Genomic DNA, 18,884 nt, shown 5'->3' with positions numbered 1-18,884 from the left:
TTTCTCTTCTTCTGTTAAATGCTGATATTTGATGAGTAGCTGCTTTACAAAAGCCTCGGCTGTTACCGTAAATCTATGATTATAGATTAGTTGTCGAAGGGACACTCGGTCATCTTGCTTCATACATATCAATAATTAATCTAAATGTCAAGGGACCCTACTTTTCATTATTTAACAGACACCAGATCTAATCTCCGTCCAAAACACTTCCTCTCAACTTCTATCTCATATTATCAGGCAGGTACAGACTGGATCAAGTGTCTATCAAACAGGAGCACAATGCAAACTCATGGAAGAAATCGCCTTCGGTCTGCTCACTTCTGCAGCCGCTAATCTGTGTGGTTGTTTTGTACCTTTGGCGTTCGGGGAGGCCCAGGTGATGAGGCGCCGCACGAGGCAGCAGTTGAGCAGGACCTTCTTGGAGAAGCGGTGGTCTTTACGGAAGTGCTGCAGGTCCTCCCTCCACTGGGTCCTCTTGGACGGTGAACACATGGCTGGGAGCTCACTACTGTGAAATATATTGTGGCGTCACTAAATAAAGTCTGTGCACAGCGAGGCCAAATAACTTAGGCTGTAAGACTGCAGTGAATGTAATTCTACATCGTAAACACAGACGTGATGATTATTATTAACCCCATTATTCAAATGTTGACCTCTTAACATCCAAATACCTACAGCCACTGTGGCGCAGAACAACGTGTCACAAGTTGGTGCACTTGAGAACCAAGATATGCTAATTTGGAGTGTGTGTTTTGCCTCGAGTTATGCACTATGATAATGAAATGCGAGACATTTCACCTTGCCCTTTTGGGAATGCTTGTCTAATGTGTCCCGAGCTGCTGTGTCTAAAATGACTGGATGGAGAAAACTAAATACTCCACAAAAAAGCAAAGCACCCTGAAATGATCCTTTTGCTTACAACCAGCCACACTAATAGATTTCTAAATGAAAACTGCAAACGTCCCGGACTGTGTCCAGATGATCGAGAACAAAAAGAGGATTTTATGACACTGGTAAATAAACCATGACAGACTCATAACCTTCCTCAGTCCTGCAGGTCAGTGGTATAATTACAACCCCCCGCCCCCCGAAGGTCCCGTTTCAAGAGCAAAAGTTTCAGACGTCAACAGATCACAAATCATTCAGCTGCTCTGACTGGAGAGTTCTTTTTAAAAAGCACAATTTCACATCCTTCCATGTGCACAGATACAAGTGCTACCAACACCCCCCCCCCGATGACCATCATCTTACCTTTCAGGCTAAAACACGACGTGCACGCTTCCTCTCCGTTCCTCAGTCTGCCAGTGATCCTCAGGTTTCACACAAGCACTTTCCCTATTCCTGGGCTGATCAACAGAGTGTGAAAGGGGGTGGGAAGAGGAGGAAGAGGAGGAAGAGGAGGAAGAAAAGAGCGAGGACCGCTCTGTGTGAGAGAGAGAGAGAGAGAGAGGAGGAGTGAGGGAGGGGATCTCTGGGGGACAAGCAGGCGTTTAAGTTTCAAGATAAAGGACCGCACGTATGTTTTATTCAAATATGAAAGGAGGAGTCAAGGATGCCGGTGGCTGTGTGTTCACAGAGAGGCCCTTTGATCGTCCTTCATCAGCCTCTTTGGACCAATGACATCCTTCAACACACAAACACACTGTGCCTGCTCCCTCCATTAGAGCCAAGAGAAAAATCTATAGGAACACACCTCTGTAAGACTAGAGCTGGGTATCAAACAAAAAACCCTGTCAAGTACTGAAACAGGTCAAATTGGAGCACATGTCACTTAGAATCAACTAATTCCGTTTCAAATAATCACATTTCTGAACCTGAAATTGTTTTGAGGGTGAAAATGCTCTTAGCACTATAAACTTGAGTAATGAGCATATTCATTATATCATTTATATCCTCTAGATGCTCCAAGATGGCAGCAGGGAACCCATTGGTTGACTAAACCATAGACTGTGTACAAAGATGGACGACTAGTCTCTCTCCACTTCCTCCCACTACCCGGGAATGAAGCCAAAATATCCCGGATACGAAGGCCGACATCTTGCACATTTGGACCCCGAGTCTGCGCAGCAGCAACCGCGGGATGGAGCAGAGGTCGTGAGATCCCTTATAAAATAATTTAAAAGGACAAACTCAAATTATTTTGTTATTCTTTTTCATCAGCGAGCGTAAACTCCAGCTGAACCTGCCCTCTGATCCGTATGTGCACTAAATGTTTAATATAATAATTAACAAGACAGTTATTCATGGCAGATACTTAAAAGATAGCTAAAGTAATTACAGACAGAATTGATGAGGCACATGAGACTCAAACTGGAAGACATTTGTAAGACATATGTCTACAGAAACTACTTAGATGTTTGGTGTAAGATGATGCACACCATACCACAGCCATTACCACATGCACTTTACTGCCATGGATTTATTACTGCACTGTTAACATCTTCCAGAGTATGCTGGTCATCAGCGCTGCTTCCAGCAATCTTTTTATTTATGTTACACCGTGCAGCACAGTAAAGTGTCATAAATTTATGTACATCATATGCAAATGATTTGTTCCGGGTCATCAGCCAAATGGGCTTCGGCTTACATTTAAATGCACATACCATTAATTACTGCACGGTGATGGATGGCTATGCTTGAGGGGAGGACAGCACTCCGAAAATCTAATGACTTCCCTCGAGATGAGCAAGGCATCTTCTGTACCCGAGGAGACAAAGGGGAGCTGGGACAGTGCCCTGAGTACAGCCATCCTTTTTTTTTTTCCTGCTTGCCGAGATGCACGGCTGATTGAGACGGGTGAACAGATCGGTCGCAGTGTTACGGGATGTTATGGTTTCTGTGGAGACACTTGTTAGGTGAGCACATCCCGAGGGAGAGGGCTTGAATTATTTATGTTATATTCATGTCACTCGAGTACAAGTCAGCTCTAGGACAATGTAGCAGCTGACTTTTGAGTCAAGAGCAGGTTTAAGGGCAATCAATACAAATCAGTGCTTTAAAGCAAAACTTTACAAACACACAAACCACCAACGACATCCACAAACGCCTGCGTCCGCGTGTGAACCGTTTAACTTATCGGTTTCACGCTTGGCAAGTGTCTTGTTAAGGGCACAAGGAAGTGCAGAGTGGGATTTGGTGCTGGTAGCTCATCTGGTCCTCTGCAGGTTTGCTGCTTGCTTGTCCCTCTCCTACTGAAGCTGGCGTATCAATAAAAGGCAAAAAGAACACGGCTAAAATATACTGAATATATATGCAGCAGCTAAGAAAGCAATTTCACAAAACCAGAGCATAGTCTCAACAGGAATAAATGGCAACAATACATGTGCAGACATTAGCTTATGCACACAAGCAGCCTCACAAGTAACTGATACCACCAAGCATTCACCGATTAAAGGAAGCCAAGACGTCGCACACACAATCGGATCATTTACACAAGCAGCAAACGCTTTGCTTTGCTTGTGTCAAAGCAAAGACGTGATAACAAAGAATCTCGGCGAGCTTGGGAGATATTTGTCCGGCTTGTTGTGGTACGGTGCCTTCAGAGCACACACAGGAACGGTCACTCCAAGAAGCATTTAATATATCATCAGTAAACAGCACAGAAACAATTGTATTCCTCTGAGGTGACGATGCAGCTGCTGGCAGATGAGGCCGCTTGGAGCAGCAGCAGCAAAACAGAGGAAACAAATAAAAAAGCAGGCACAGTACTGACGACTAAATATAGACATGAAGTTGATCGTAGGGAACCGATACAATTAATTGTTACTCTATAAATCTATTAAAGACGTGCACTGATTAAAGTCAGTTCATGGATTCATAAAGTTATTGTGGTTTGGAAAGCTGCTGTGCATAAATAAAAATGCAGAAAACAACTTCCCATTGCATGCATCATTACATCATGCATATGTAAACTAAGCAACACGTGTACAGCCTGTGGGCAAACACATAAATACTAGATCTCACCTTTTACTGAATCATTTAAAGCATTATGTCCATTTACCACTAGTTGTAACTCTTGATATCACAACATGGATCTTATTTTCTTAATCTCACTTAACCACCTTTTTCACATTTGAGTTTCTTGCCTCATTGGACTTGGTGTTGGATGTGTTTCTAGATTATTCTGGTGAGTACAATGCTGGTGTAAGCAGCAGAAATCATCCAGATCTGTAAAAATGATATGATTTACGACACTTCTGTGATATTTTAAAGGAGTCAATTTTGAGTTTCGTTCCTCTAGTGTGTTTCATTTTGATTTCCGTGTATGTAAGAGGACTACAAAGTAAAAAAATCCTCAGAAAAAGGGAGCTCCTCTCCTCAACAGGAAACTCTGAAGCTCCGCTACTTCCATTGTGATGTCACATGACGTCTTAAAGCCATAATGACACAGGAGCTAAAGAGAAGTGTGAAATGTTGCAATGGACAGTTTGAGGAAAGTGATGCGTTTGCATTGTGTTTTCTGTTGATGTGCTTTTGTGAGACTGCGGTACCAAAGAGCAAAAGTTGTATTAAATTGGGTAGAGACTATTTTTAGCAAACTTTCAACACAGTGGGAACTGGCACAGCTACACACAATCTTGTCCCCTTAAAGGCCGACCGTTCCCCTCGGCTTTTCACCTCAGTGCTGCTGGAGGTTTCGGAAAAAGCTGAATTTTCAGAACCCAGCTGTCTCGGTATAAAATGATGGAAGACACACGTCGGACACAACCTCCTCATTTGAACCGAGCTCTGTGATTCCACCGAGCCGTGCGAGGATAATGCAATAGGCCATTAGAGCAGCCATTACCGATATCCAAGGAAGTGGCTGCACCGCGGCATCAGCAACATAACATGACATCAGCACTTTTACATCTCAAATGTTCTCCACCACATTAATAAGTAACGTTCACTAACTGTCCTTATGACTCGTGTGGAGTGTAAGTGCTTGGACACACAGCAGAGGAGTGGAGATTCCTATATGTTTAATCTTTTGGAAAATTAAATATAATAATTATTGATACAGGTTGTAATAAAACCCACATGAGAATATAAGACTGTCACTTTCTATTCAAAATTAAATCAATGTGAACGTTCATATTCAACTGTAGTGTTCAAATTCAAAATATATAGTCTAGAAATGAATCAGACCAATCAATCACGTCACCAAAGCATCTAAGAAGCAGCGTGTGGAAAATTAACAAACTGGATGAGGCCGTTTGTCGTCTTTGTGTCATGCAAATGCAAATCTGCAGGATCTCCATCTTTCTTGGAACTTGTTTGACATAAGAATTATTTACGAGATGAGAAATAAAGATTTTTAATATCTAGATTGAGGGAAAGGTTGTTTTTTTTCCATTGAATATATTTTTTTAAGTACACTAGCCCTGTTTACTTGTAGTATAAATGACACAGTACTAATACAGATTATTATGTTATCTGCAATTACACTCAAAACCTAGGGATTCATAATTATAACTTTTTCATCTTCATCACTTTCAGAGAAACTTTTATTTTTTTCCTTTTAACATTCCTGAACTTCAAATCATTACCTCATCCTGGCCCGTCTGTAAAACTTTAAACATACACACAGCTACAGCCACTGAACGCTATCAGATCCACTGTCATGGGTTGGAGACATAAACCGAGAGTGCTCATTATTCTCTGTTGCAATAGCTTGCAACAATCTCCTGCTTTCCGCGCCGCCGTTCCTTTCCCCGGCTGAGATGTCACGGTGGTCAGGAACCCTGTGGTTCAGTGTTAGCGGGTCAGCCGCAGCAAGGGCCTGACAGAAGACACACTGAGCAGGGTGCATCTAGGCTGTCTCTATGCCCCATGTCCAACACACACACACACTTCCTCACACACCCACTGCGACCTTGTCCTCCAAAAGTGGCTGCTAAAATTAGCAGAGTGCATGAGGGGGAAACATCCCTGTGGATTAAATAAACTGCACTGCAGTATTTACAAATAGATGGAGGGATGTTGGCTCATCGTGGTGAAGCACTGCATTTATCACACCTCAAGTTCTCATTTTTGAAACACAAGATATCCATGATGGCCTTCTTGCGGAAGCGGCTGTCGTTCCCTTATTTATTTCAGATGACCTGAAATCGATACAACCCACCTCTTGACCCTCGTCCACGTAATGTGAGAGGGGGGAGATGACCGTGGCCATGAGAAAGCTAAGATCAGATCAGATTTACAAGAAGAAAAAAAAAAGGGGAGAAGCTTCTTTCCGAGTCTGGTTAAAGAGCACCGCAGCCCCAGAATGCAACTGGTTTGTTGGAATTACGAGCGAGCACCATTAGCCTCAGGTGGTAAGTCAAATCGAAAAGGTCACACCAGATAATAAAAAAAAAGTCAACCTTACTATCTTGCTGATACAGTTACATGTCAATCACATCATTTGTTCATTATCTTGTTTTAATTATGCACCAGTATTAATTATTGCATTAATACGTGTTCAGCACTTTCTAAAAACGGGTAATCGACGGAGCTCCTGAGAGACGGCAACTCAGCGGAATGAAAACCAATCATGCGGACAGTCCGTCAGTTCCCATTTTTCCCGGCCTCTCTCACACTCGCTCCCTCCTGCTCTTGTTAAATGGGCTGTGGCTTTATGGCCAATGTGGCATCCTGATTTAAAAAAAAAAAAATCTGACGAGAAAAGAACTTAACCAGAATCTGATCCAACACACAAGTCGGACCCGTCACCATTTCCCTGAACCTCCGTGGGTGTGTGCCGTGTGTCAGTGTGTCGGAATGGCCACGTAAATTCCTCAGCTGCAGCACCTGCTATCTGAAGATAACGGACGCTCTCTTATCGGTCAGTGTGTGCAGAGACACTGCGTTGGTGACTAAACAAGCACCTGGAGGGATTCGGAGGTGTCGGAGGATGCGTGTAGTGGCAGTAACCAAGCATACAGCCTTTATCAGCAGCCTTATGGTGTCAGGTCCCTTTTCCATACTCTCATGTTCAGCTCATCTGACAAAAGACAAGTGCATAACTAATGTAGACTCAGGATCAGGAAAGTTTGCTGCCATCTAATCGATACTTTAAGCCTTTTCCTAAATAAATAATATCAATCAATTCATCTATTAAGGCCGGGCAGGTTTTCAATATCAATAATTATCACAATATAATTATCATTGACAGCATCATCGCAAAGGAGTCTTTAATCTTAACACAAATAATAATATTGTATTTATCGTGATAATTATCGATTAATATGAAAATATCTATCCTGATCTAGTTTTTGGCCATTCTACTAACTATCTATGGAAAATACTTGTTGGATGCCTGAAACTCAGTCAATCCAATTAAATGATTACTAATAATAATAATGATACAAAATCTCTACAGTTTGGACTGTTTTTTGTTTTTTGAAAATTATCATGATAAATTCAATAAATAAATAAAAATCACTGATAAGAAATCCCCAAAACTAGAGGATTGGCAGTATAAAATACAAGCCACGTATTTTGTTATTTTATATCAACTTAATATATATCAAATACGTTAATATCACTTCCAACAAACAAATCACTTTATGCTTGTTCTCCTTGTTGCCTCAAAATCCAATATAATTACGTCATCTGCACTAAACTATGCACAAATATCTTGATCTAAAAATAGGATCACTTTTAAAAGCAAAAAATATAGTGAACACTTACAATCCTGAATTACTCTATACAACCACTGGGTGTCAGCATTGCACGGTGCACAGCTGCCACACAGTTGACAGATTCTTTCCATGATTCATTCAGTGTTGAATTTTAATTTGACATCAGAGAAAAATCTTCAGATAATTATTTGATCCATTAACAGTCATTGTATTTATATGCAAACCAATACTATCGGTCCGGTCTATTTTCAGGTCGAACTAAATGAACAGGACGGACTCAGGCTGGCTCATATCTGTGTGCTTTGCGTGTCACAATCTCCCGTTGGGACTGGATATGTTTCATATTGTTGTGGAGTCTATATTAAGTGCTGGCAGCACCATATAGGACAAAGGCTTTTTTGGAGGGACTTAAGCCCAGAATAGCCTTGTGAGCCCACCCACTGGGACTCGAAGGAAGACAGGCGGACCCTCCAGTTGGCCACTTGTGCCCCGCCTGCCTCCACATATGGCCCGTGTGATGTGCGGCTCTGACACCATTTCATCTCGGAGTCCTTGGAAAGACTCACCCGCCATACGGTTGATTCCTCGACGCAGCTTTATCATCAGTTTTGTTTTTTTTGCTTTTACAAGGCAGCTCAGAGCAGAGAGTAAAGTGGGGATGTGATAAAGTTCACAAGCTGGAAATGAGCTCAAAAGCATATTTGTTTGTGGCTATTTGTTGAATGAGACACAGGCACAGTGAACACATACCCATGATTACTACAGTAATTAGTGCAGGTAAGAGTTGAAGGCCCAGGATCTCTTACCTTATAGAAACAAAGCAGAAAGAGATGACGAGTAAAATAAGAACAGGACAAAAAGATTTTAAAGTAAAATTGACAACGCACTAAACACGACTTTCATTCTGACTGTGACATGAACAGGGGACTACTACCAGCATTACTTCAGGTGCAGGCTCAGGATGAAGAGCGAGTCATCCTCTAAACAGAAGGTCAGCGGTTTGATCCCAATCTTATTCCACGCATATCAATAATCCATTTATCATTTACTCAGCACTTGTCACCAATGGAACTTCCTGTTTACACTTTATATCATCAGACTGCAATCAATCCAGACAGAGAACTCTTTTTTTTTTCCAGACAAAACTTCACTTAATTGGTCCAGACACCAAAGCACCTTTCACACATTCTGAAACTAAATGGACCCGTCTCAATCAAGTAGGTGTGAAGGTGCTCTACATCCTAGAGAAAGAGAAAACTAACAGGACTCCATCCATCTATCTCTGGTTCGGATAATGTAGAGTCATGAGGCGCTGGCACACATCCCAGGATGCACTGGAAAACAGCCAGGTTACACCTTAAACAGGTCGGCAGACTATCACAGGACCTCAGTTTGTTTTTCTTTTCACAAAGCTATAGATGATTACACTTATTGGTACAATAATACAGACGGTCCGCGGTCAGAAAGCAGATCACACCCTGCCTACAGGGCTTTAATCGACTAATACTCCTTTGTGGTTAGTGTGATGAGAGATAACAATAAATGGTTCATGAGCTTTATGAACTATGACAAAATGAAGCATGTCAGATGAAACCAAAGTTTCTTTCTTCTTGGAAAAGAGGTTTACCCTCAGCATGACCTGGACACAAACAAAGGAAGAGACAGGTTTGCAGGCTGAGGCCAAAGGTTCCCGCCCGGTTGGCTTCGGCGGGTTTGGCTCTCGGTCCGAGGAAGTCAAACAGAGTGAATCTGTGGCACAAACAAGCCTGCAGGTGGATGTAAAGACATGAAGGACGACAGCCCACTTCTTTTAGCCTCCAGCCATCATCAACAAGCACCTTATGCTACACCACCAGCCACAGAGCGCCTCCTCTCACAATCGCTCACCCTCTGTTTATCCATCTCTCTCTCTGTTTCCTCACTTCACTCTCTTTTTATTTCCACATCTCCTTCCCGACAGTCTTCTCTGGCCCGAACTCCACAAGGCAGATGGTCCGTGTGAAAATACGCTCCCCCACCCAGCCCCCCCGAAAGGAAAAACAAACGGCCGGTCCAAAGCAAACAAAATCTGTCGGGGGACGAGAGGGAAAGTTCACTCCGCAGTTAATCCTGGTTTGGCCAGAGGGCGGCTTTTTATCGACAGGAAGAGGAGAAGCCCACAGGTGGTTTAAAGAAGAGGGGACATTTCTTCTTGTTAAGTAATCCATTGACTCATTTTCAGTTTGCTGCCAATTCCATCTGATGAGCCAGATCTGACTGTTTAGTCCAATTGTTCAACTGTTGATCTATTTTTAAAGGCAAATTAAAGCTGGAGAAAAGATCCCAAATAAATGTCATTCTTGTTGATTTCTTGGTTTGTGTATTTTAAAGTTATATTAATTTTTGAACTTACATTTTGTTTCGGCCTTTTTTCCCTTTACCGTAAGACCATGAATAGACAGGCATCAATTTTAAAGCTGCGGCTGGACGGAACAAAATGATAAATATATCCCGCTCAAATTAAAAATTCAAAAATAGATCCAAAGCTTGGCTAAAACCGTCTCTCCATAAAAAAGTATTTTTTAATTTGCATCTAAATATGTTTTTGTATAAGCTTTCCTTCATACTCTGAAATCATCATATTCAAATCAAACATCACACCTTTTGCAGGAGAATAAAAATAATAAAGTTTAGGTGGGTGACACGTAGCTGGGTTCAGTCGAGATTTGCTCTGAAAAGCTAAGCACAGCCTTTAGCTGTGTGACAGATTTGGAGCAGTGATAACTGATCTCAGGACGCCTGGCTGACGGAGACAACACGCACGCGTCACATACGAGTCTCGATGCCATAAAAAGCAAAACTGATATTTAAGAGCAGACAAAATACACTGGGGTTGTTACTGGACCAACTTCAAACATGCGCATTGGCTTTTTGCATAGCCTGGGGTTTTCTAATTAATTAATTCCATAAAGTAATAAGTATATTTTAACCCCATTTTAGAAAAGTAAAAGACATAATTCCCCAAAATGTATAATGTTAAAGTGTTGCCCTTATCAATAATCTATGAAGCAACTATGGAATTCTCTACAATCCACGCTGAGATATTAATGACTCAGTGGAAACATGAATAAACGCTGCAGATGCTGTTGCATCAAAGCCAAAGTGCATAACTCACTGTCTCAAACATTAAAATCCTGACTCAGCACTGACATCCTCATAATGGATCATTTCAGGAAAGTCTGCTTGTTTTCTGTGTCGTTTGTTAAGTCACGCATATGTGAGCGTGACCTTAAAGAGTTGTCACCCTCCAGCTTACGCTTGCAATCACCAGTCACTGTATTATTCATCATTGCTCTCGAAACAGCCTCAGTCGTTTGTGGTATGGACTCAACGTGGAAAACATTTCTTTGAGTTTCTGACCATATTGATTTCATCACATTTCACACATCATTACAGCAGCAGCAACCCTGACTGACTAAATTCTCATCCCTCCACCTCGTCATCAGACCAGGCTTTGTTCTTTTCAGTCATCAACTATCACATATGTGAGTCTGCTTTCTCCTTGGAATGATCTTAAAGCCTATTTTAATCATCGCATAACATTTTGTTTCTATTTATATCCAGTTTTTTTTCTCAGGTGTAACAATACAGATGTATTTTTGTGTGATCTTCAAATAGCTTTTAGTTGTTTTCTTTGGCTTGTCTTCAATTTCTAACTTGTGACTGGCTTCTGATCGGTATTGGTCTTTTGGTTGTTGTAGATCATCACCTCAAAGTTGCAACAGAAATATTGTTTTCCTCTGCGTTTTTCTGTTATTTAGCAACATTACGAAAAAAAATACTGGACCGATTGCCGCAAATCTTGAAAGATGAGGTATAGGGCAGGGTGCGGATCCAAGAATCTTTATTTTTTTTCTAAGTCATTGGCGTTTTCCCCAAGTTCCAAGGGAATAATTCATAGATCTAGATAAAAATCAGGCATATTGATGGTTTTCTGCTCACTACAGAAGTAAAAGGTGGTTATTGTAACCTTTCTGTCACCTCCAACCAGTCTGCTCATCCTTCTCTGAGCTCTCTAATCAAACAAAGCATTTATGGACACGCAGTAACGCTCAGTAGACATTTGAATTCATCTTTGGCATCATTCTGAGGAAACTGTTCTGCATTAAAATCCCTGGAGATCAGCAATTTCAGAAACCCACAAAACAATCAACAATCGTGGGTCAGAGGCTCCGAGATCACGTTGTCTTCACGATACTGATGTTTGATGTGAACATGTATTAAAGCTCATGACCTGTATTTGCATGCACACATACTGCTAACTGCAGTAATAACCAGGTGCACCTGAACACATCTTCTACGAAGTGTGTCTTAAAGTCCAAAACTTGGAGCTAGCCATGGTGCTGAAAAGCAGCTCAGTCAGAATAACAAACCTTCGGGGCTGTTTTCATACGTCCTCCATCTGAATCTCAGGGACGTGGTAGTAAAGGAGGGAAATGTCTTGGGGAGCCTCTGGCAGGCACCGACAGAAGTTACGAGCCGAGAGAGCTTCGAGCTCAAGCTACTGATGCAAAGAATCGCTCCATCAAGGAAGCAGCTCTTGGGAGGATCCACTCACGGCTGGGTGAATGTAGCATTTTTGAAGGCGATCGGTATTATTTATAAGATTCTTTCCCCCAGGAGGGACCAGGATGTGGTAGCCCCCTGGTGGCAAAGTGGTGGGGGGGCTTTAGAGATTGAGAAATGAAGCATGTAAGGTAAAAAGGAAACGTGCGAGTGACAGGATTTGTTTGTCTCTACAAGGAAACGGACACAGGGCAATGCGTCCAAAGAACTGACTCTCTGTGGGTCAAGTGGAATTAAAGCCACTTGAATAATGAGGTACGTAATTTAAGGCACAAATTACAGAGAGGAATGGAGACAATGACCTTTCTGCTCGGGGTAAACTATTTAAATTCCAAACTTTTCATGTAAAAATACAACAGGCATCCATGTTTTTTACAGCAAAGTAATTAATATCAAAATTAAAAAGAGAACACCTCAGTGTTTACACCCAATTACTGCAATATCCTACAAGAACATCATGGGAAATAAGAGGGAACGGCAACTACAACAGTCAGATATCTCAACCACAACTAATTACTTATTCTGGTCAAAATCATTTTGTCAATGATGCATCTGCCAGATGTCACTGCTGTGTGTTGAGTTTTTAAGGGTAAATTATCCAGATGTTTCGAGAATGTAGAAAACTACGACACCTCTGGAAGGAGGCACACAACATAATACAGAACTGGACTGATCACCAGACCCTATATCTACAGAGCAGAGAAATACATCCTGCTCAACTGGAAGCAGCAAAATCCTGAATGAAAGATTACAACTGGAACAACACACCTACAAACCTACACTGACTAAAAGAAAGAGTGGCCTCTCTGTGAGAATGTTGAAAATTGATAAAGACAACATTTTGTCCTCTATGACTATATCCACAATATTAATTCTCCCCTGTGCCATCTATCAACGTCTACCTCTGTATGTATGACAATATTGATTCCCATTCTTTATGCAAATGGGTAAGAATTCAAAATAAAACATTTGCTGACGGAATATTAAGTTTTACCTCCCGTTCACATCTGTTTAAAATCCTGAAGGTATGACTCCTCTGCTTAATTAGTAGTCGATTAGTTTTGAGCAAATGAACATGTACCTGAGCCAGGACTGATGAGCAGTTAATCGCTCCTCTGGCAGAGAGGAAGTGAGCAGCCTGAGGGGAAAACTGTGGACTGTAAGTGAGAGATCATTACTGTGGATGCTGGCCAAGTCGTGTGGAGGTGGGGGACTCAGGAGAGGATTTGTAAGACTGAATCCATCACACTCGTTTTCCTTGATGCATATTTCCACATGGGGGCTACAGCTGCAGATAAACATGAGCCCTATCTTCACTGCAACAATATCATACACAAAAAAAAGTTTCATGCCCAGTTGATCAAAATCATTGATAATGACATGAACAAAAAACTGATGTCAAACTGACCAAAAGCCAAAACCATGTGTCCCTTTCAGAAGAAGGCAAAAGTCCGGACACGACTCTTCAGGTACACAAGCATGCGAAGCTACACGTTGAACATGTGAACAAAAATAACACCAAACTCCATTCAATAAAATATCAATTTAATGTTGCCTTGTAACAAACAGAGACCACATGTCTGCTGTGATTGGATTTAGTGAAGAAAGATGAGCAGTGACGATCACGGCCTGTCACTCATCAAATCTTTACTTTTTAAACGTATTCATTGAATTGCCAATGTCAAGTAAATATTGGTCTGAGTCAATGTTAGGCATCAGTGTTGAATCAGCCATTTAGAGCCGGACCGATACATATACTGATAATATCAGCGGATATGAGTATGTTAGAGAAATATCGATATCTGTGTTTATGTTTGCTGATTTGAAAAGTTTTATTTAACTGAGTGAACAATGCAGGGAAATGTACAAATGTCTATTTTCTTTATCTACAGTTCATAACGATTCCGCTTTAACTGTAAAATATCAAGCCTCAACTTCAGACGATATTTTTTACTGCTTTATATCGGTATCTGCCCACAAAAATCCATATCGGTCTGGCTCTGAAGCTATTTGCGTAATATTTTAAAAGTTTATCGCAATTGCGTGTTTGTTGTTGCATCAATTAGAAGCCGAATCAAGGAGCAGTGCCACGACAACGCTCACTACAATGTCAAACTGGACCACGTGTGTATTAAGCGAGGCAACACTCAATTGGCATTTTTACGCACGGTGTTTTACGCGCGTTTTATTTTTTTTCCTCCAATGCTAATAATTAGCTAAATTAGCGGCGGACGCGACAAAGCGTGCGACCACCGTCCTACCAGGTGAGGAGACAGCCGCGTCCACCCGGGCAGAGACGGTCTCCACTCTGCGATCAGACATGGTTTCCTCCGGAGATTCACTTTCCTGGCGGATGGAGACACTTTGCAGGCGGATGCGACTTGTTGTGGCTCCTCCGACTCCCAAGTTTGTAAGCGAGTGTGTGTGAGTGTGAGAGAGCGAGAGAGAGAGAGACTCAGCAGCGAGGGAGGGAGGCTGCTGTTCGTGCACACGGCTGTGTGTCGGGAGCGAGCACACGTGGGTCAGTGCTGCAGGTGTGTGTGTGAGATTCTAGATTGGTCACATGCCATTGGTTGTTCATGTTTACTGACGTATGACGTGTTTTTATGTTATTTCACCTTTGTTCGGTATTTGCTGCACATTAGCTCAACTCTTTTTTATTTTACTCTGTTTTATTCTTTTACTTCTCTTCTGTTTTTATTATTTTTATTTAATTGTGTTCTTCTTTTTGTATCTTTTTTATAAACATATTATATTTTAATCTATATTGTATAAAAAGCACCTTGAGCTGCATGAAATGTGCTATACAAATAAAGCTGATATTATTATTAGCTTTTCTTTTTATTGCACATCAGCTTAGCAATTGTTTATTTTTTTCTTTTACTTCTCATCTGTTTCATTTTACAGCAGCACAACTCTTGTTTCAGTTTGCGTCATGTTATTTTGTTCATCCTCTTCTCTTCCGTTTGAAGTATACAAGTATACAATATTTATTTTATTAGTTGTTACTTTATGATTTCCCAGTGTTAAGAGACAAATTTGGATTTATGATTTGTCCCACAATGGATCATCCCCACATTTTATACAAGAGGCACAAACTGGAGCAAGGTCCGGGGCAGTTCAGTTGATTTATGGTGAATATTAAACGGTCTTGTTATTGTTTTCTGTCAGTTTATGGTACAGAAGAGCTTTTGACCAAAACCCCATCTGACCCAACCAACATCCTTGCCCGACCTTCTGTGGATTAGTGGGAAGACATTTCCGCAGCCAGCTTTCAGAAACTTGCGGACATCTTTTCCCAGAAAAGCGGAGGGGATATAAATGTGCACAGTTCACCAATCGCATATCATAAAACCTTCTGGTTTCCACATTCTTCCTCATATAATAAATTCCATCATCTCAGATCTGCACTTTACACACAACAACACTTCCAAGCTCATAATGTAGCATTTCCATCTACTGAAATAATGGTGTCTCCTTTATAATGTGGTTTGTTTGGCAGGCCCCAGGCAGCAGTAAAACTTTTACACAGCGGATCCCAAAGTGGGCTTCAGAGATCACCGACGGCCCTCCAGTGTTTTCATCATAAATGATTCCACTTGACAACTCGCCACAAACAGTTTAAACAATTCTGCACCAAGTCAAAGTCTTTTCTTTCCCTCTTACTTGCACAAGCTGCTGTGTGAACAGTTTTTCATTTCAGATCGTCTGTAAACACCTCGGAAAGAATTGATTTTCCGCACATGCCGTGGCTGCACAATGAAACAAGCCCATAATAGCCAACAATAAAAGCCAGGATGAAAAGATGAACCCAAAAATAAACCAGTCGGCTTCTTAGCAAGTCAGGACGACTGTCGGCTGTTCTGAAGATGAGAACATTTTTAACAACAGAGCGAGTTTTCAAACGTTTCCTTTGACTGTCTCCCAAGAACATAATGAGATTGGAGTTTTCCTTCCCACACTTTAGTGACAGCGTCAGACAAATCATCAGACAAGAGGCCATTTACACAGCTGGTATAAAAAGACATTAGTGACACTTCTCAAAAACAGAAGCGTCTCGTTAAACAATTCTGAAGAGCGAGTGTCATCATTGAACTTTGGTGGGATGTGTATTTTTAGACATATCTATGTATGGAGTATATGACAAGCAGCTGATTGAAGTTCTGGTGCTCACATTTCTCACACATGGATTTCAGCAGATTTATGAAAATAAAAGGGAATCAAGATTTAAAAACCATCAGTAATTCATTAAGAGTTGAGGTGATGGTTGTTAACGTCTTTCTAATAAGATTTACTGCACTGAAACAAAACATGGGTGGCCCTGAATCAATCAGTCAATCAATCAATCAGAACTAACTTGTAGAGCATGTTTCATTTAAACAGTGTTATGCAAAGTGCTTTACAATTTAAAAGCCATAAAAATAGCAAAACGCTTGTACATGTCCTAAATTATATTGAAGAAACAACAAAGAAAGAGAAAATGATGAATAATAAAATACAAAGAGACTAAATTTCCAACTGATGTTGTGTGCAGAATTAACAGAAATGTGCAGTATTCATTTGAGAGTTTCAGAGAAGCCAGCAAAGTGGATTTTGTCGCAGTCAAACAGAATAAGACACAGTTGATAAAATAATATCAAATAATGATATTTTTGTAATAATTCAGCAGAAAAAACTTCTATTTGCATTGACTCATTGTTTGAAAAGCTCATCCACACGTCCTGAGAGCCTCATTTCGAGCCCAACGGTGCACAGGCAAGACGAATGCCCTCCAATCGACAGCTCTCACTTTCCCAGTTGTGCATGTGTGTGTCAGTGTGTGCGTTTTGTGTGAGTGAGGGCCACTGTCTGCATCTGTCACCGCGAACAATGACGGATGCCATTTTTTTGAGGCGCCTATAAATAACGGAGCGCCTGGACAGAGGGATGAAGCCAAAATGTGCTCAGACAGACTGGCACAGGTAGACGGATTGCAATGTGAGGGCATTAATGAGAGGACCGGTCCGACAGCACATGGGGATGAGAGCTCTGCAGATGGCTTGATGTCATCATTATGTGGCAGAGTGTGGTTGTGTGACTCTGTGGGAAAAGATGGGAAGCAGCATTGAGAGAGTGACAGAAAATCCCTCTTCCTGATAATTATAGGAGTTTTTAAGTTGAAAGATCAGAAACTGCAACATGTCCAAGTGGGTCAGATGTGAACTTTGCTTTCACAGTTGCAGAAAATAAATCTATTTCTGTCCTCTCTGTCAAGTGTATTATATATATTTAGGATTGCACAAGGTCCCGACGGTGAGTTGAATGACGAGACAGTGCCAGTATCCCTTGCATTCATTTACAGGCACATTCTGGTTCCACAGTGGGTTGAGGCATCATTTCATAGTACGACATGTGAACTCTTTCGGACACCTCATCGGTTTGAGCGAAATAAGACAGAGAGGTGAAGAATTCAACCTTTTCAGGACTGAGCACTAAAAAAAGGCAATATCAGAACCCATGTATTGAAATAGAACAGGAACAGGCCCAGTGTCTGTCTGGTTCTGAGCTTAAACTTAAAGGAGAAATATGACGAACATGCAGTAGAGATAGAAAAGACATTTTCTCACTCATTATCTGGTCACCCCTATGCAGTGTGAAGTGTTTGAGTCCACTGAACACTTCAGGAGTTTCAGGTAAACAGAGTTGCAGCTGCAATTGAAGTAAATGGCGACCAATTCTTCAAACGTAAAAAAACAGAACAGAAAGAAACATAAAATGCCTCCATGCTGCTGCTGTGGTGTCGTCCAAGTGTCCTGACATTCAAATTAGGAAGGAGACAAGGTCATTGACACTGTGTTTTTAGCCAAATGTTCTCTGTGATCGACACACAAACGCAGCTTCAGAGGAAGATATCAGAGAATTTAATTATCATCATTAAAGACACAGCCCCGTACGAAGGCATTTCTTTTTCAGGTAATATGTTCCACCAACCATAAGGACGCTTTGGATGTAAAGTAGAAATCAAACTTGAATCCGACATGTCCTGTGTTCGCCCCCTGAAAACAAACTGAAATCTGACTGGAACATTTGAAACAACCTCAGCTCTCTTTAGAATAAACAGTATTTTTTTAAACTTTAAATCAGATCCATAACGTTGGATGCATAAAATCTCTGCTGCATCAAGAAAATTTGAAAAATTGCAAAAGATCATGTGCTTTGGCTTCAGTGAAGATGTGATTAAGGCATTTTAGAGAAAAAGTGCAAACTTCAGTGTGCAATGCAAACATTAGCAAATTCCCTGACCTTAGCACAAACATAACTTTCATACTGATTGGACTTTACCTCATGTTTAAATAAAGTCCAAGCAAATTTACCAGATGACATCAATTGAGCATTTATCTCTGCAGACAGCTGCTGGACAGTGATCATCACAAAGTCGGCTGCTAATTCTGCTCAAATCTATAACTGTCAGGCCTGGGAAGTTTATTTTGGACGATAAGCACAGGTAAAAAAAAAAAAAAAGAAGAGATTTCTTTCCCTGGACAGCCAGAGCCACATAATTACAGTCGGCACAGTCAGATGGTTTCACTCTCGAGAAAGTATCAATCTTCATTCCAGTGGCAAGTTTTCACAACAGAGCCAGATGCTTCCTCCGGGCGCCACGAGCAGCGATTGGAAAATGTAAACAACACATCA

General features: G+C 41.2%; 1 protein-coding gene across 2 annotated transcripts in view; it reads right to left on the bottom strand.

Moving 5' to 3' along the window:
* kcnip4a (potassium voltage-gated channel interacting protein 4a) overlaps window positions 1–14,704 on the bottom strand; it is a 121,620-nt gene extending 106,916 nt beyond the window's left edge. Inside the window, exons 1-3 of one of the 2 annotated variants that reach the window (XM_069518699.1) lie at window positions 14,471–14,664; window positions 1,252–1,423; window positions 354–508 (exon numbers count right to left, since the gene is read on the bottom strand). In XM_069518699.1, the coding sequence (XP_069374800.1) occupies window positions 354–492 (139 nt within the window). In that variant the 5' untranslated portion in view covers window positions 493–508; window positions 1,252–1,423; window positions 14,471–14,664. Of the gene's footprint in view, window positions 1–353; window positions 509–1,251; window positions 1,424–14,470 lie in introns of both variants that reach the window. The other variant, XM_020095528.2, reaches the window with a different exon arrangement.
* Window positions 14,705–18,884: the final 4,180 nt, after the last annotated feature.

This window comes from Paralichthys olivaceus, chromosome 22 (assembly GCF_024713975.1).
Source record: "Paralichthys olivaceus isolate ysfri-2021 chromosome 22, ASM2471397v2, whole genome shotgun sequence".
Classification (NCBI taxonomy): domain Eukaryota; kingdom Metazoa; phylum Chordata; class Actinopteri; order Pleuronectiformes; family Paralichthyidae; genus Paralichthys; species Paralichthys olivaceus.
Note: the sequence above shows the minus strand (reverse complement) of the source record. Positions and strands in the feature narration are given on the sequence as shown.